Source organism: Leptosomus discolor, chromosome 2 (assembly GCF_034619465.1).
Source record: "Leptosomus discolor isolate bLepDis1 chromosome 2, bLepDis1.hap2, whole genome shotgun sequence".
Taxonomy (NCBI): domain Eukaryota; kingdom Metazoa; phylum Chordata; class Aves; order Leptosomiformes; family Leptosomidae; genus Leptosomus; species Leptosomus discolor.
This window is the reverse complement of record NC_141392.1, coordinates 48,353,026-48,369,749: the sequence shown is the minus strand read 5'-3', so window position 1 is coordinate 48,369,749 and position 16,724 is coordinate 48,353,026. Positions and strand designations below refer to the sequence as shown.

General features: G+C 45.3%; 1 protein-coding gene across 1 annotated transcript in view; it reads right to left on the bottom strand.

Moving 5' to 3' along the window:
- Positions 1–16,724, bottom strand: part of FRMD1 (FERM domain containing 1) — a 31,141-nt gene that overhangs the window by 13,808 nt on the left and 609 nt on the right. Inside the window, exons 2-3 of the mRNA XM_009954062.2 lie at positions 10,692–10,782; positions 1,440–1,519 (exon numbers count right to left, since the gene is read on the bottom strand). Coding sequence (XP_009952364.1) covers positions 1,440–1,519; positions 10,692–10,782 — 171 coding nt within the window. The remainder of the gene's footprint in view (positions 1–1,439; positions 1,520–10,691; positions 10,783–16,724) is intronic.

The window sequence follows — 16,724 nt, the reverse complement described above, 5'->3', positions numbered from 1 at the left end:
GATTTAAGTACAGCCTACCTTTCAGACGTACAAGCTTGTATAAACAGGAGAAAGAAGAGGGGGGGGAAAAAAAGGGGGGGGGGGGGAAGGAACATCTTATCTTACTAGCTCATTCTCTCATCTCTCCTACTTTGCTACTCACTTCTTTAATGTTCATATAGGTAACTTTGCTCACATAGGCAGTTCCAAGGCTTTGCTGGTCAGACCCATCTCACTAGGATAAGGTACGTGGCACACTGTTCACATCTGATGCAGACAGCAACTTCTTGATCATCATACAAATATTTACATATTATTTCTGGAACTTATCCATAGCCACCTTATTTTATCAGCTGGACTGGGCTTTCCACCTGAAACCTCTTCACAGGAATTAAATCCCTGTCTGTTAAGCCAGGCCAATAGCCCAACTCCTCTCAAACTTCAGTACTTAAGACTCGAGAGCCAATGGCAACTCATTCAGCCTTTTATGATTCACCTCACACCAGAGGTTAGACACTTACCCTGACTTAAAAAGTGTTGCAAGAATCCAGCCTCAAAGCAACCCCAAAGCATACCCCATCCTGAGGTGACCAGAAACATCTGCTGCCTTGGGAACCCTCACTGGCTGGACAGATAGCCCTCCGCATGACTGGCAGCTGTCTTTGAAGTAATCCTTACTTGTTTGGGAGAAGCAGTATGGGGTAAGAGAGATCCCTGAACCTCACTAGTCATCTGCAAACTTCTCTAAGCAGCAGCAATGGCAAGCATGCCTACTCTGCAAAAGAAAACCCTTAAGAAAGATGGAAAAACTCATAATGAGCTAATTAAGATATCTGAATGTAATTGCATACTACACTTTGTTCTAGACTGTGGCTCCTCTAATAATGACACACACAAACAGGCATTATCATGTCTGAATGACCAGCACTAAACAATTACATAGGCTTGTCTTTATTTCACATAGTTTTTCCCTTCCTTGACAGGGCTGGCTAGCCTTAAAGAACTAAGATTTCTTGAACAAAATATCCTTCCTCTCACTCCACTGTCCTTTTGCATGTACTCTGGAAGAGTTGCAGCTCCAGCCCTCTCCCTCATATCAGGTTCAAGTCACAAAAGGCCATTTGAGGCTGTTCTGCTTAAGGACAACAATTATGTCTTCGGACTCTTCACAGGCTTGGCCAAGTTCAAAAGGAAAACTGACCAACTGACCTTCTCCACTCCTGTAGTGGCTAAGCAGTAACCATGTGGCTACTACTGCTCAGGTGAAGTTGTGTAGGGGGCTGTTTTAGCTCTTTTAGTTAATTCTATAGCTGTGCAAGAGTCACTGTGTCTTGCTCACTGGACAGCATTCTGCAGACCATCTTCAAGAAATGCTTTACGGACCTTAGTTTAAGAGCTTTCATTTCACTGTGTAGTCCAATACCAAAGCAGTAGCCTCTAAAATTAAATTTCTGTCTTACTTTGGTGTTCTCTTTCTTCCATTCCTTTGAAAAGTATTTGCTAAGCTTCTGCTCCAGGTCTATAAAAACATATTCATTATCTGAAAGACAAGAGGAAAAATGTTAAAGAATCAGAAATTCTTACTCATTAAATAATTTGACAACTATGCAAGTTGTTTCCAAGCAACACACTTTAAAACAAAGCTGACCAGGGAATAGATAGGGCAGGGAAAAGAGAGGGCACCGAGTCTCTTAAGTACACATGCTACTTAAGACAGTATGGAAGGAAGGTCAGCTACGCCTTGATTCAAGAACTGCTGAGCTAAAGTCTCCCAAACACCTTAGCCAGAAATGCAGAATTCTTGCTTCGTAAGCAAGAAGCCACTCACAGAAGAGAAACATCATCTTACCAAGCTAATTGTACTGTCAGTTTAGCAGATACAGGTTTTTACTATTATTAAACAAGCAAGCCCTACCCCAACTTCCACTCTGCCATCATGTAGCACCATGGTCCAGCGTGGCATAAGCAAGTGGACAGAGTCAGGTATTTGACAGGTTTCATCCTCTACATATGAATGGGATCCTCTCAAATGGTGAGAAGGAAGAGGACCAAACCCAAATGTCCTCCTCAGAAGATCTGGCATCTCCTGCTCACACCCAACTTCTTTCATAGAGTGAAAAGATGAATGCTCTATGGGAGGAAAACCTGCTCTGCCTCAAAGAACCAGGGCTTGCTCTCCACCCAGGTGAGGGTGAACAAGAGACCGCCTGAACACATCATCCTGAAAGAGCTTTGGGCTGCTTTCAAAGCCAATGTTTTGTTAACACTGCTTACCAGTTACCAAATCCAAACAACTCAGCCAGTGAAAGATTTTTCCCTAAGTCTTCTCAAGTCTCTTAAAAAAAAAAAGACCTGACGGGTGTTTCAGGCTTCAGCAGCAACGCCATCTGAGCATGTTCACATGACCAGTCCCTCTACCCTTTGGTCTTGCCCAGGAAAGTGTTATGACAGGTGACACAAGTGTCAAGTTGAAGAACTTGTTCCTCAGACATGAAAGAGGCAGGGAAAAAAAAAAAAAAAAAGGGAAAATTAAGGGGAAAAAAAATAAATCCCCAAACCCTTCACAAAACAACCTCCTGCCCTGAAGATCAGCCCAGACTTCCAAGCTTTGGTTTTTGCTTTCTGATGTCAAACAAACAAAAAGGAAAGGGAGAACAGAGGTGAAATTTTTCTAATGGAAACTTACAATCAAATGAGAGCCTGCACTCATGTCTGTACAGCAGATGAAGGACTGGCAGAGGCCAGCATTACAGCAGGTATTCAAGGGGCCTGTGAGATACCTTGCAGCCATCCTCCCAGAGCATTCCAGTTTCTTACAGGGGCAGATACAGCAAATACTTCCTTTGCAAGCTTTTAAAAAACAAGCAAGCAAAACAACACCCTATTGCCACCTCCTTCAGCCCCCACGTCAAGTGAGAGAAACCACACCTGGTGCTAGCCAGAATTGGTCCACACACCACACTAACAGGAAGCCTTGTGTAAAATACCAGTAACATTAGACAAAAATAAAAGAGGACAATCCCCCCCAAGAGTCCTGTTTCCATCTCTGTGGTCTTTCCTGCATTGTACTGATTACAGCTGTGATTCTAATACACTTCTGTTTACCACATTGCTTGACATTTAACAGCACTGTTGAAATTGCTGTCCAGAACTTCTGAATTTTTTAGTGGTGGGAATGAAAGTGCTATAGCACACAAGGTGATACAGAAGTTGTTTTGCTAATTCAACAAGGAGAGGAAGAGGTTTTAGCACCACAGAGACTGCATCTTGTACCCGTCTCTTCACTTATGCCTGCAAGATAGGGCATCTGGGGCACTATGCTGGCCCCAACCCTTGCTTCTCTAAGTCCATTGAGATCAGATAACGTTGCTTTGAAAAGGTTGATAGAAGTCCTAGTCAGTGAGAGATGGGTTTGGTCCATCTCTTGGACTTGTCTCTGTCCCTTGTCAGCTGTCGAGGTGATAAGAGTCTCTGTAAAGCTTTTCTTAAAAAGTAAATAGAAGTTCATTTAGGAAGCAATTGCACAGCAAGTGACAGGAATTGGGTAACATAAGCACAGTTCCCAGTCCCTCTCCAGGCTTCAGCAGTCCCAGGGCAGGGTGCACACTCCACTATGGGCTCCCACAGCAGGACTTGGGCTGCTCCTCATAGCACAGCGATGTTGAGTAAAGCCTGTATCGGTTCTGCCAGCACCACGGTGTTCAGCTGCCATCTTGTAAAGAGGACAGGGAATCTGTACGGCTGTAACAACCTGTGGGGGCAGTTTTCCCTTCTCGATCAAGAACTACCCTGTGCCCAGAGGCATTTAGGGAAATATGTGAATTATTCCTCAGCCAGGAGGGAAAGATGGCAACAGCAAATACAGAGATACACTCTGAGCCATCTGATCACATATGGATACTGGGACAGAAAGGGGAAAAGGATGACAGAGCAGTTCCACAGTTACCCACAGCCCCTATTTATCTCTGTCGTCTTAATTAGGTTAGAGACATGACTGTGGGAAGGCCCAGATGCCAAGCATGGGGACTCCAGGTCATTATCATGCCTACTGAGAGGTGCACATAAATCCCAGAATAAGCCAGGCTGAAGGAGGAGGACACCCTGATGTATCAGCTCTCCCTGGGGATCCCAACCCTCCCCAGCCCAGCATCCTCCCAGTCCTCCCTCCTGTGCAAGAATGCAGTGCTGCATTCCTGCCTTAATGAAGTTAATATTGCTGGAATGTCAACCTGCAGTGTAAGCCTCCATCTACAAAAACAAAGAGGTATTTCCCTCCCCAGCCCTATGTGCGTTGTGGGGTTATTTTTCCTTAAACTGGATTAGCGGTGAAACTTAGACATCTTTTGCCAGATGCTAAAACTGCCTCTGGTTTGAGAACAAGCATCTCTAACAGAGATGAGGGCACCAAATTGTGCCACCTCAGAGAAGTGCTGTAAAGGACAGTACAGAAATGCACAGATGGCTGCCTTTCCAGGGAAGAATGTGTCCAGATCCATGGATCCAAACATGGATACTCAGCAGGTACGAACTATCATTGCTTCACTGGCCTCAGCTGAAGGACAACTGAAAGGTACTGAGAAGCTGGCTTAGAAGCACACACACACATGCACCCATCCACCCGCAGCTACTGAACATGTGTTCATGAATCCCGTCTCAGTGCTGTCAGTGAGCTTAAATATATATCGTATCAGCTTCTCTTAAAAGGTTCCCTCAGGTATGTGTGTACAGATACCAGACCTGGCATAACACACCAGTGTGCTGCACTGCAATCCCAAGAAATGCATCTGGACACCCAGCTAGTTTGCAGGAACGCAATTTACACATTTCTCCCAATTTCAGCTTTTAAGAGCCCTCAAATGAAACTGAAAGTTTACGCTGTAAATATCTCACTTCAAATTAAGCAGTCACCAGAAACGCAAACATTCAAGCACTCCTACTCTGCAAAACTAGCTTGGCACATTTACATATTTAAGCAAATATAGGATGCACATTGTTGCAAAAAAATAATGGGCCAGGTCTCCAGTCAGGAAAAAATTGACACAGTTCCGGTGAGTGATGCAGATTTACAATAGGCATTATTTACAGTGCAGGGAAAACGGGAATACAAAATCACAGCTGTAATACTGGGTCAAATCAGTTCTGAGTCATTGTTACACTAAAAGCCATTATTTTGCATTAACCAGTGCCTCTCCATTTTTTTGTGAAAGATACTTACCTTTTCTGCAGGGAAGTTAACAGTGAATACCAATAATCTGTTCTCCCCCTGTGCCCATTTTGGGCTAGGAGCCCTGAGAAATTCCACAGAGGTAAGTCCTGTCCTATCAAGAGGCTGAGCTCAGGCCCTGTTGGCAGCCATGAACATCCCATTAACTCCTTTGGTTAGTCAAGTATATTTTAAAGTTTTAACTATTTAGACAGTGCAGAAGATTAGCGCTTAATTTCTCCCAGATGCTGCAAGAAGCCTCATGGCAATGCTACTATTTCCCTTGAGAGGCAACAGGAAAAGACCAGGAGTGGAACAGAGGGATGCTGGGGTTAGGGGAGAGCTCAGTCTTAAAAAAACCCTAGCACTTAAAAAGACACCTCACAACACATGCCGTAGGCCTCACATAACCTGTTTAGCTTCCCTGCATACCAGCATGGGGTTTTTTGTTTGTTTATTGAAGAGCTGGCTACACACTCCTTTTGCATGGGGAGCTGTAGCTTCCAAGTGCTGGTGCCCTGGGAACATCAATATCCACACGGCATCTGCCCCACCACCTCTATGTAACTTCTCCTGGTGTTACCTTTCGAGCCAACAGAAAGAAGCTTGTCCACTTTTCAGTCCGTGGTTGATCAGTTTACTAAGGGGTCTAGAAGAACCTTGAGTTTTTAGCTTTAGCTGGGAAGTACACATATCCCAAGTGAAGAAAAGAACCACAACACAGGCTGGGAATAAAGCAAGGAACGTCCTGGCTAAGGTTGCTTTACCTGGGATGGACAGAAGGTATACGGAGGGAAGAGTGAAAGGAGGCAATATCAAGAAGCCCAAGGTCAAGTGGCTGTTAGGAACTGCTGAGGTCTGAAGACTGAAATAAAGGCACAGTCATTCCTGATGATGGGCAGGTACTGCAGGAATTTTAAGTTGGTATCTTACAGTTAGCAAGAAGGCATGCCCAGACAAAACGCTTTGGACCTTTGGCAGTATTCACAGGGGATCCTTCTGCACAAGAATAGCTGCAGAACCATTTCCAGCACTGCTGATCCAGGAGCAAACAAACCCTTTGCAATCCTCAGGCAGGACAGCACTTGGCTGGATGTTGTAATGATCCTGAAAGAGAAACAACTGACAACAGGTGCAGACAAAAAACGTCTTCCTAGGAAGAGATCATACAAGTACTTCCAAGGAGCGTTATACACTTTTCTGAACTCCTGCAGTTCCCTCTACATGGCACATTTCTGGCCATGTTTTCCTTGCCTTGCGTTTAACCCTTGTTGGAGTTATAATACAGCTGTATCTTCTTGGGTTAGGATATAGAATCAATTCATAAAAGAAATGCAACTATCCAAGCAGGTATTTGAGGGAGGAGAGGCAGAAACAGGGATAGTGGGGAAGGACTGGGGTGTAGAAATCATCTGAGGGCATTTTGGAGAATTTCTCCAAAGGAGCCACCTGTCTTCTTAAGAGACCCTTTGTTATAATAGATACCCACATAACACAAAAATAACATGGTAGCATATTCTGTCCATGAACTTTGGTACTGGAGGATACACAGACACAAGAGACAGAGTGGTCTTGGCAGAGTTAACCACCAAACTCCCTGGCTAAGCACACAAGTAAGGAGGACTGGGAGGCATGGGTCTGGCGAGGTGAAGAGCCATAGCTGTAATAACTGAATGATGATCCTTGAGGCAGGGGAGCTGAAGCAAAGGGATTTGGCTTTGTCATAAAGCCAGCCTGACAAACTGGTAAGAGGACACAGAGAGACAGTGGCAGGGTGTAGGAGCTGCAGGCTTGCTCCTTCCCAGTCAAAAGCTTCCATCTGCTTGGGTCAAGCAAGGTTTGCTTCTAGAAAGGAGAAGCTCAAGATTGAGGATTGAAGGGATCCAGGTTATAACAACAAAGGAGGCTTGGCTGTTCTTTGTCTGCCGACAATCAGGTTTAGTTTAGAAGACTGAACTGTGTCACTGCATACACTTGCTGATAACAAGAGGGGAAACCTCCCGCAGGGCATGAGATAAGGTTGACCCTGCAGGAGGAGCTGCAATATAAGACCCAGCTGCTGAAGCCTATGGAGCCAGCCTGAACCTGGCAGGGTTGCAGGGTCTTCCACTGAGCAAACTACAAGAAAAAAAATGCACTTCAGCAGCAGCAGGACACAAGGCACAGCCTGCTTGATGATCTGTGACAAAACTAGAAGAGCAACATGTCCCAAGCTTTGTGCCGGTATGGCTTCCCATTAATATACACTCCTGAACTTAATTTTCAAAGGGATCAAATTCTTATAGATGCAAGCTTTCTTCCCCCCAATACAGTTGGCTGAAGGGGTTTCTGTCTTGAGAATAAAAAAGCTCAAGAGCAAAAGGGATGAAAAAAATCTGTTCTGCCACCATTACTGGTACCTTAAACCCTGAAGCTTGCCCTCAGCACATGTAACAGCCAGAAGTGAAAGCAACTAATTTAAGCAACGAATGCTGGAAGGCATAGGCTCCAAGACCTAGAGCTTAGGTCTCACAGCATTCATGGTTTGCAGTTTGCACAGTGCTTTGTGGTGCTGTTTTCATTTTTGCCACACTTACGGGTTAAACTTCTGTTTATGATTAAGGAGCCCAACCTCTCCCCCTCACACACATACTTACTATGAGACCTACTGAGCATTAGTCTATCTGTACAACGTCTGCAGGTCAAATGGGCTCCTAATCCAGATAATCCACCCAGTGTGATTGGTTACAGTTCTGTAGAAATCCTTTAATTTTCACTCTCTTGCCACTGCTGACAGTCAGGGTTTTGTTGACAAATTAGCAGCAAGGTAATGGATGCAGGTGGATTAGAATACCTTGTTCTGCATGCAGCAGCATCAGACCGCCAAAAATAAATACACATTAAGAAACTGGGAAATACACCCTTATTACAACAGGGCAGTTGTTTCTTAAACAATGACATCTTAGAGCTGCAGCACAGAGGTAAAACTGTGATGCAAAAGAGGAACATTTTGGTCTGAAATGCAGAGGCTTCCTCTACTTTTCCAACATCTAACCCGCCCTTGCCCCACAGACCAGCCCCACGCTGTCCCTTTGCAGCTTCTGTGGGACATACACCAACTTGCTGCCCGGCCAAGGCAGTTGACTTAAGTACCCACAAGGCAACACTGGGCAATGCAAAACTTACCCAAGCCTCCCCACAACCTGGCCGGACTCTGCTTCCCTTTCTTGAGATTATAGCTTGCTGTGAAGCCAAAAATCTCTGAAAAGCAGACAATGCCTTAAAGGCTACTTCCAAATACCAGAGATGGACAGTGCTATGTTTGCAACAGAAGCAAGACCTCACTCATCACTGGCAGCAAGGGAGATGACCACCAGTCTGTTAGCTAAAGCAAGGTGGGGGAAAAATCAAGTTGGGAAACAGAAAACAAAAGATTTCCTTTGCTACAGGTCTATAGTACCAAACCTGAAGCTATTTTAAAAACAAAATACAGAAAACCTTAAAACTCACCCCACAGGTGTCCAGTCAGCAGCTTACTGAACCTTCATAGACTAAAGGTAGGGACCAGAGGAAGCAATAGCAAACAGACCAGGTTTGCTCCCTCGAGAGAGTAGGCTGCAGCCATTCAGGCTGAGAAACTCACTGCTGGCGCTCTTCTGTTGTCTGGCCCCAACAGTTTCTTAAACAGAGGCACAAACAAAAATAAAACTCCTTTTCATCCAAAATCCTGACACCTGCCTGGGTTGCAAAGGGAGATGGCTGTCAGGAGGAGCCAGGGTGAGCACGAGGAGCCTTCAATTAAGCAGCTTTACAAACCGAGCTACAGCAAGCAAGAGCTAGGAACAGTCAGGAAAACAAAACAAAAAGGGAGAGGTTAATTCAGGCAACTGGGCTCCTGCAACTCTTTTCCTTGACATTTTTCTAAGAGCTTTGTGAAAAATTAGCTGCTCTAAAAAGGAAGAACACTTTTGTGAAGAAAGAAGATTGTTTCTGTTTAAAGCTATGGCCAATACACTTTAAGGTCTAGTCAGCACAGCTTTATTATACTTTTGGGTTGGGGTAGTTACACACATTTCCAACAAGCTAAAAGGCATCTGCCACAATAGGGTATTTTGAGGCCAGAGCCCCTGTGCTTGACAGGATGAAGGAAACTGCTCCATGCAAAAGGTGGGAGGGAAGGAAAAAGCCGGGTACAGAAAATATGAGAGATACGAAGGGGGAAAAAATGAAAGAAATAAAAGGAAAACAGGCGAAAAGCACCTAATTCAAACAAAAGCAGAATGAAATTGCCCTGCCTTACAGGGGGGACACTAGCTCCAATTTCACCCAAGATGTTCTGCAATTAGAATAGGCAAAAACTAGTGCTATAAAAAGGGGGGGGGGGGCGGGGGGGGGGGGCAGGGGACCACACACTCACAGGAACACAGTCAATTTATGAAAAAAATTAAGAGTATTCAGGTCTTCCTCACTTAAAACAAACCTGTACTGGTTTAAATGCACAGATATATTCATTAGCTACAGGTTTAGTTACATTGATGAAATTTCTTGGAGACTCTCCAAACCTTACAGAGATAAACAGCTTACACCCATCTTAGTTTGAGAGCCGTGCTCAAAAAAAGCAAAAGTTTTAGAGAATGAGAGCAGAAAGGAAATGAGAAAAACTTAAAAGAAACTATTGTATCCCACATACTCATGGGGAGGCAAAAGAAATCTTATTTAGAAGGACTCATAAATGTCTCTTGTCATTTCAATAAAACAATATCTAGAGTTGCAGTAGTAAATAACAAGACACTTCAGAAAAATTTTGGAGGGAAAGGTCCTTTCCATGCTTTCGGAAATTTGGGGAGGCAGGATAAGGAGGACAACAGATCCATTTCTAATTGCAGAGATCTGTGTGAAGGTGCCAATGCACACACCGTCCTAGAAATGTAATATCTCCTATCAGTTTGCTCCTTCAAAGCATCTTCTTACACTGTTCCCTGGTCAATACTAAGCGTAGGACCAAGCAGACTGGACTTCAACCCACAGCCTAAGAAGTTCCGTATTTCCCATCTGATACTTCAAAACCTAATGTGTCCCACACCTGTATTCAGCCCCCTCAAACCATTTGAGTTTCCTCCTCCTGGTGCCACATTCTTTGCATGTGACTTCAGAAGATAAGTAACACTTTCAGCCCCAAAGTCCTTTTAAAACTCACCTCCTGTTCAACTACTGACAGTTCTGAATTCAGTGACAAATATGTTGGCTAGCCACTCGGCTACAGGAGAGAAAGAAAACCCCACAAAGAGGTGGAACTTAAGAACAAAGGAGGAGAACAAAAGACCCCCCCCTTCTCCCAATTTGTCTGCCCACATACCAAAGATCAAAAGAGCTCCGAGAAGCCTGTGCATAATCTACATACTTTGTGACCTTATTACAATCAAATTCCCCGCAGGCACGGCCGCTGTGTATATATGTGCACACTGTAAATACACAAGCAGGTCTGTGGACGTTTGCCAAGTCATTTGCTCTGTGCGTTGAGTTTGCTTACTTTTAACAATGCTGAGGCCAAAGAAGTGAGGCTCTTTAATCTTCACTAAATCACAAACTTGCTGAAAGAGCTCCTGTCCAGTGGCTTTGACCTGAAAGAAACAACCAATCCAACATTACAGAGCGCTCACACACCTGGATGGAGAAATTCTCCTCCTTTACATTGGCCAATATATTTTTGGGTACCATAGCAAAAAAAAAAACACCAAAAAAACAAAAAACAAAAACCAACCACCACACCAAAAAAACCCCACCAACACACCAAAAAACACACAACCAAAAACCCCCACAGAACAAACTTTATTTTCAGTATTATTGCTATTATCACAGAGTAACAATCAAAGTGTCATTCTCCTTCCTTCACAGTGCAAAATGTTTCAGCTCAGTTAAGACATGAATTCAAAGTTGCCCAGCTATTGGCATCTTTGTATAATAATCTGGAGTGCTGTTGAAGCCCTAGTTTTGTGCAGTACTGACCATGCTATTTATACATGCTCTTACAAAAAGTGTGTTCGTAATTACAGAAATGAAAATACTGCTCCCGTGCAGATTTTTTTTGACAGGTTACGAGAAAAAAAAAAAAAAACAACACTTTCATTCAGGAGAACTGAAAACAAAACTACACAAACAAACCCAAAACTGCATGGTTTGAGCAGAAATAGCTCATGAGTTAGAGATGAGGTTGCCCTGTAGCCCACAAAGAAGAGCTTGTTCTGTCCCCTGCTGACTTCTGGTCACACAGCAATTAACATCTTCATCTTCTGAAGCTGTCACCAACGGCCCATAAGCCCTTGCCCTTTCCATGCCATACAGACCTCCCAGTACCCTTGTCCCCATAGCGCTGTGCATGCCCTGAGGAAGCACTAGGAAAGCAAAGCTGCCAGGAGACCTGTCCTGCAGAAGACCAGAGGAGGGTTAGTCCCTGCAAGCACAGCACAGGGTAAGAGAGCACTGTGGCACTGCAGCACAGCTAAGGAATGCCATGTTCTAGCAGGGCTGCTCGTAGCACAGGCTCCTCCAGCAAGAGCATGATTCTGCCTACCTGCGTGGGCAGACCTGGATGTGCATGCTATGATCGGAAAATTCCTCCACTAAATGTCCCCCCCCCACCTATAGACTCACTTCTCCCTGCCCCATCGCATCACCCCAGGAGCACAGAAAGACAACCATGGATACAAACAAACCCCTCCCAGCCCTCAGAAGCATAGGGGAAGGAGTTTTGAGCAAAAGCAGGTGGGGAGAGCAGAATACCACCAACACAGACAAGCTCAGCTCAGCCTTAGGTGCTACTGGCTGCAGCTGCAAAATAGGCCAGAACCTCTGAATTGCATTACATCGCTGCTGGATGATGCAGATTAGCAGCAGAGCAGCCTGCCTGAGAGAGGGACAGTGCAGCGCTACCTTCACAGCGGCAAAGATGACAGGGCACAAGTTGACTACCAAACTCTCCTACAAACTAATCACCACCATAAAATTTTTCAAACCCTTTTAGTCCAGGTGTGCCACACTCTCCAGAAACTGGCTGTGTTCCCCTCCCTGCACCAGGATGTACCATGTCACTAGACACAGACAATGGGAAACAGGAGGTCATTTAAATACTCATTTTCTTCTACTTGACAAGGCATCACTAGCCAGCCTCTCACTACCATTTAATCAGGAGCTTTGAAACCTGTACTACACCAATGCACACATGCATGTGCAAGTATGTACTTTGAGAGGGGAGGAGGTAGTGCACAGTTCTGCTAAGACCCAAAACCACATCTGGGTCTTATTATGGGTCTGCATGTGAGATGGCACCCTTACAGTCTCACACCTAAAAACAAGTATTTGTTCAGCCACCAAGAACTTGCAGTTGGAAAGGAAAGTTGGGCATGGATCTGCCTCCTTTCTTACTGAAGCAAGCTTTGAGCATGTTCTCCTACCTGGGAAGGACTCACTAAGGAAGAGGTAACCTAACCCCTAACTCTAGCCAGAATGGTTGTGTGCATACAAGAGTCACTGGCAGTACAGGACTCTTTGTAAAAGCTGTATGATTAGATGAATTTTGTTAAGTAAGTGCCATGCTTTCACACCTAAGGGAAGAAAAACCTGCTTGAACATACTTAGTTCTAGGGAACTGAGCACTTCAATGTTTTGTGACACTCAGCTCTAAAGCAGCAATTTAATCAGATTTATTGCACGGCAGGTACGTGAGCTACCACCTTGTCCATTCTCCTTTTGGCACTTCCCTTCTGTATCAAGTTTTACTCACAGCCTTCAAGGCTATGCAATACTGATTACACTTCCAGTCACTGTTCCCTCCTCTGCTCAAAGCGACCAACATTTCCCCTTGCATTTTTCATCTGCATGCTTCTCTCTGACTTTTCCTCCCTTTGCTCGTGGTTCCTGTGCCAAGCTCTATCCCAGACACGCCATGAATCATTCCTTTCCCTGATGCTCAGCCTTGCCCCATGTCAGGCTCAGGGCTTCTTTACACATGAAATTTAGTCCAAGGTAAATCACAGAATGTTAGCGGTTGGAAGGGACCTCAAAAGATCACCTAGTCCAACCCCCCTGCCAGAGCAGGACCACCTAGAGCAGATCACACAGGAATGCGTCCGGGCAGGTTTTGAATGTCTCCAGAGAAGGAGACTCCACAGCCTCTCTGGGCAGCCTGTTCCAGCGCTCTGTCACCCTCACAGTGAAAAAGTTTTTCCTCATGTTAATGTGGAACCTCCTATGCTCCAGCTTGCACCCGTTGCCCCTTCTCCTATCATTGGACATGACCGAGAAGAGCCCAGCTCCATCCTCCTGACACTCGCCCTTTACATATTTATAAACATTAGTGAGGTCACCCCTCAGTCTCCTCCAAGCTAAAGAGAGCCAGCTCCCTCAGCCTTTCATCAGAAGGGAGATGTTCCACCCCCTGAACCATCTTTGTGGCTCTGCGCTGGACTCTTTCAAGCAGTTCCCTGTCCTTCTTAAACTGAGGGGCCCACAAGTGAACAAATATTCCACAGGTGGTCTCACCAGGGCAGAGTAGAGGGGGAGAAGAACCTCTCTCGACCTACTGACCACACCCCTTCTAACACACCCCAGGATGCCATTGGCCTTCCTGGCCACGAGGGCACATTGCTGGCTCATGGCCATCCTGCTGTCCACCAGGACCCCCAGGTCACTTTCCCCTATGCTACTCTCTAACAGCTCAGTCCCCAACTGATACTGGTACATGGGGCTGTTCTTTCCCAGATGCAAGACTCTACACTTGCCCTCCTTGTATTTTATTAAATTTCTCCCTGCCCAGCTCTCCAGCCTGTCCAGGTCTCTCTGAATGGCAGCACAGCCTTCTGGTGTGTCAGCCACACCTCCCACTTTTGTGTCATCAGCAAACTTGACGACAGAAGAGTGCATGTTTACAGAAAGTAACTGCTACTCCAGGGTCATTCTTTGTGCAAATACTCATGTGTATTGGTTATCTATCTCTTATTTTTCTTGGTCCATATGCTTTAAAACATCAGCTCTCCTGCTCACAGAACAACTGAAAGACTTCAGACCTATGCTTGCCATTCACCAACACACAGGACCTCAACAGACTTCCTCCCCTCCAAAAATTTCTGTTCCCACACTTTGTCCAGCGGCTAGGCAAGGAGCAACATCTGCTGTAGCTGCTTCTGAACTACCCAAACACAGGTAGAATGGCTGCCTGCCCTGCTCCCCTTGTTGGCAGCCAGACCTTTGCTAGGACAGGTGTCTCTCCTTTATTCAGCTGCTACCACCCCAGAAAATTTTCAGAAACCTAGTCATAAAAACTAGTTGATATTGATCAAAAGGTTGAAATTAATCAGGGAGAAATGCCACAATGCTGGCAGATAAATAAAACTGAACAAACAGGATACTACTCCAAGATATTTGGAGCAACTGATACAATTTCTAGTTAGACCATTCTCACTCACAGCCTGCTTAAGCTCCCTAGTGCTTTGCTCTGTGCTCCCCAGCAGAAACCTCCCACTTCACCTTGCTGTCCTTGGGGCAGCTGGTGAGCTGCAGCACCCACTAGTTCTCCCCACTGCCCTGCTTCTCATGTTCACAGTTGGTCCCAGAAAGACCGTTTTCCTCCTCACTATGCCCTCAAATTCATCTATACATCCAGAAAGGCGGACACCAAAGTTAAGGGATACCCGATTATGGGGGAAGAGACTTTAAAATGGCTCCTGCTCTTCTCTCTTCAACAGCCCTATTTGTGAAGGGCAGAAAACAAATCCATTTTAAAGAGCAGGCTTCAATCTACATGTGACCACATAAAACACATATAGGTAAACTCTTATCTGGAAGGTTGGAATTTATATGGGAGGGGGGAGAAAGGAATTACCTGCATTATCACAGGAAGGATCTATAATTTATTCTGCTGGAAGGATAACCATTCCTACCTACCTCACTGAGCTGCAAGCTTGTTTAGTATTTGCATTCCACACTGAAGAGGTTAAAGGGCTTTGGAAATCTTAAGTAGTGGCATTATTATTCTAATAAATGCACAAAGTATCATCTGTGGTTGTGCTAATTAAATTTGGGTTCTACCAACATCACTAGAAAATTGCCTTCATGATCCTTTAAAAAAACAGAACAGATCTCTCCAGCTGCAAAATCTTAATTTTTGTTGTTGTTTTGAAGGGGTGTTGTGGTAAAGACAGAAGCCAAATTAAAAGCTGATTTTGGTGACTTGCCCAGCTGTAACAGGTCATGTTTCCTTCTCAATGCAATTAGGACACAACTGTGTGTTGAAGTCTCATGTTTTGGCCCAGGCAGCTATTCCCTTTCACATGCAGGCATCTCCACATACACATTTTCCCAGCTTCCCAGCTGCCAAAGCAAGAGGCAGCAGAAGCAAGGAGTGAAAGTGTCTTTAAGGGCTACCGAGGAGTGCTGTGGCAGGGACCCCTCCACAGGACAAAGTGGTGATGCTCAAGGCACCCCGACTCTTTAGAGGGGCAGCGGGCAGGAACAGGGGGACACGGCACCTTCCCCCTGTCCCTGCCAGCGCTCAATGTGAAAGACTATTTCTTATGCTTATTAAATACCCTGGAGGTATTTAAAAGAAGTGTAGATGTGGCACTTAAGGACCTGGTTTAGTGGTGCTCTTGGCAGGGTTAGGTTTATGGTTGGACTTGATGACCTCAAAGGTCTTTTTCCAATTTAAATGATTCTGTGATTCTATGATAAACTGCAGGTATCCAGGACTTACTGTATAGTCTAAGCACTGCCTAAACTTAACATGGTGGAGTGTGACCCAGCGGAGGAGGAACAGCTGTGTGCCCAGCGAGAAGCGGTGGTGGCACCAGTCCTGCCAGCACACTGCCCGCCTGCATGTCCGCACCTTCCGAGCGGCAGGGTGGGCTCCGCTATCTCAATCTTTAACCACCCTGATAAAAGCTATAAAAAGTGAGATTTAGGGTCAGCCCCAACAGACCATTACCCAGGCCTGTGCACCTGCCGCCAAGAACTTAATTAAATCATCATTTTGTGGCTTGCACAAAAGCCAGCAGATTGCAAAAGCCTTCTAGGGTGGTAGATGGGCTGGGTTTGAACCGGTAACCCAGAAGCAGAGTGCCCCAGATTTTGCTGTTAAAGCCTTGTTCCATCCAGCCCTTGTGGCTGTTTCAGTTAACGATGCCACACTTAAGCACAGTAGGTAGGAAAATTCCTACATGTATTTTGAAGATTAGCATGCATAGTTTTAAAAGCCACCGCTGCAATCAAGTACTTAAAATAACAGTTCACCTCAACTGTCTTCTCCCCCTCCTCATCCCGGGGTGGGGGTGGGGGGGAACCCACCGAAAACAAAGCAAAACTTCCCCAGCCCACACATGAGTGCATACACACGCTTACAAGAGAGCACTTATCTTTGAGGCTAGCTTGTCGTCTGAACGTGAAGTGCCTCTGTCAGCTCGGTTTCCCACAAGTTCAAGAAGCAGCCGGCCTTGCACAAAGAGACACCATGCCACGGTGGACATTGCGCCACGCTGGGCTGCCAGCTGACCTGGCTCACACACTTAGGCAT